Source organism: Mesitornis unicolor, unplaced genomic scaffold (assembly GCF_000695765.1).
Source record: "Mesitornis unicolor isolate BGI_N332 unplaced genomic scaffold, ASM69576v1 scaffold47471, whole genome shotgun sequence".
Lineage (NCBI taxonomy): Eukaryota > Metazoa > Chordata > Aves > Mesitornithiformes > Mesitornithidae > Mesitornis > Mesitornis unicolor.
The window spans coordinates 1-1,352 of record NW_010166672.1 but is presented as its reverse complement, the minus strand read 5'-3'; the positions used below and the strand labels follow the sequence as shown (position 1 = coordinate 1,352).

The following is a 1,352-nucleotide window of genomic DNA, read 5'->3' as shown; positions in this document are numbered from 1 at the left end:
CTGCTGCTCCCTCTGTACTTGCACACACAAGGTTGTGGTGGAAGTATTCCTGCAGATGCCACTTCCCACAGAGCGCTTTCTGGGGGGTACAGCCACCTGCACCCCCCTTTGCTTTGCCAGCGGGGAAAGTCACTCCTCCTCCTGTCACCGCTGTCCTTTGGCTCCGAGTCAGCCAGGAAAGGATTTGTTTTGTTCGACCGCTGCTGCCTTTTGAAGCCTGATCTGTGCCCTGGGGTGGTTTCTGGAGAGGGAGGGAGGGGGCAGCAAGGCGGCCGGAGGAGGAGCTCCCCCAGTTCAAGTCTGTAAGTGGTTATGGCATACTGATTGAATAAAAGGAGAGACTCGCAGCTTCTACGGGGGGAGGATGCAGACAGGAGCCATCATCAGGTCCAGAGAGGGGCTTCCCCCCCTCACTATGAACAGGTCAATGTCCCAAAGGAGAACCGAAAATAAAAACAAACAAATGAAAAACAAAAATGCCCTGACCCAACAAATCAACAGTTCAAGATATTATAATCTCAAGGTCTTCCCACATAATATGAATCCAACGCAGCTTCCACAGACTAGATTTTTCCGGACAACGGAGGCAGAGCCCCTGGCATTCCCCCTGATAGCCCTGTGTTGGGTCCGAGGAGGATCTGGAAGGAAAACAGCCAGATGAGGGACTACAAGGACACAGGGCCCCATGCTGTGCTGCCCTCCCGCAGGTACTCGACAGGGCACCGCAGGTACCACCAGCATTTTTGCAGTATTGGTTCCTCCCCTGCTGTGACAACCAAATTTAATGCTCAACTCCACTAAATGCAAACCAGGCGGGTTTGATATTGCCGTGTTTGGCCCACATCTGCTCCTCACTGTGTATTTTGGCCCAGCAAAAGCTGGGTTGTGCTGCCAGAGTTTGCCGCCAGCCTGTTCCGTTACTGGGAGCAGCAGTATCATCCCACTGAAAAGATCCAACCAGAGCACCACATCGCACAACAAACAGCGCTCTGTGTTTGCTGTTCCCTAAGCTCCCTCATCAGCTGGTAACTGGGAGGAGGTGCAGGCACCCCAAGCCAACTCCACAGGGCCAGGGGAGAGGGCTGGGCTGCTCCCACCTCACCTGTCGCTGCTGCAGCTGCTGCTGCTGCTCCATCTGCAGTTTTTCAGTTTCAAAGACAACAGGAAGAACCAGGATCATGAAGGAGGTGGTCCCAATCCACAGAGCTGCCCTAGAGAATCTAGAGAGAAGAAAATATTTTAGTAATAAGCACCGGTTTCTTAGCAGCTTCTTACAGGCACTGAGGCTTGTCTCGCATTGCCTTCCTTTCCCTCGGACAAAAGCCTTTTCCCAGTCCCACCCCCGAGCCCCA

At 53.5% G+C, this 1,352-nt stretch overlaps 1 protein-coding gene across 1 annotated transcript; it reads right to left on the bottom strand.

The window, feature by feature from the left end:
- Window positions 1-563: 563 nt before the first annotated feature.
- TOMM22 (translocase of outer mitochondrial membrane 22 homolog (yeast)) lies at window positions 564-1,220 on the bottom strand (the record flags this gene model as incomplete). Its single annotated transcript, XM_010195038.1, has 2 exons — window positions 564-638; window positions 1,103-1,220. Coding segments are annotated over 2 exons (193 nt in total), but the record flags the coding sequence as incomplete, so codon positions are not given.
- Window positions 1,221-1,352: the final 132 nt, after the last annotated feature.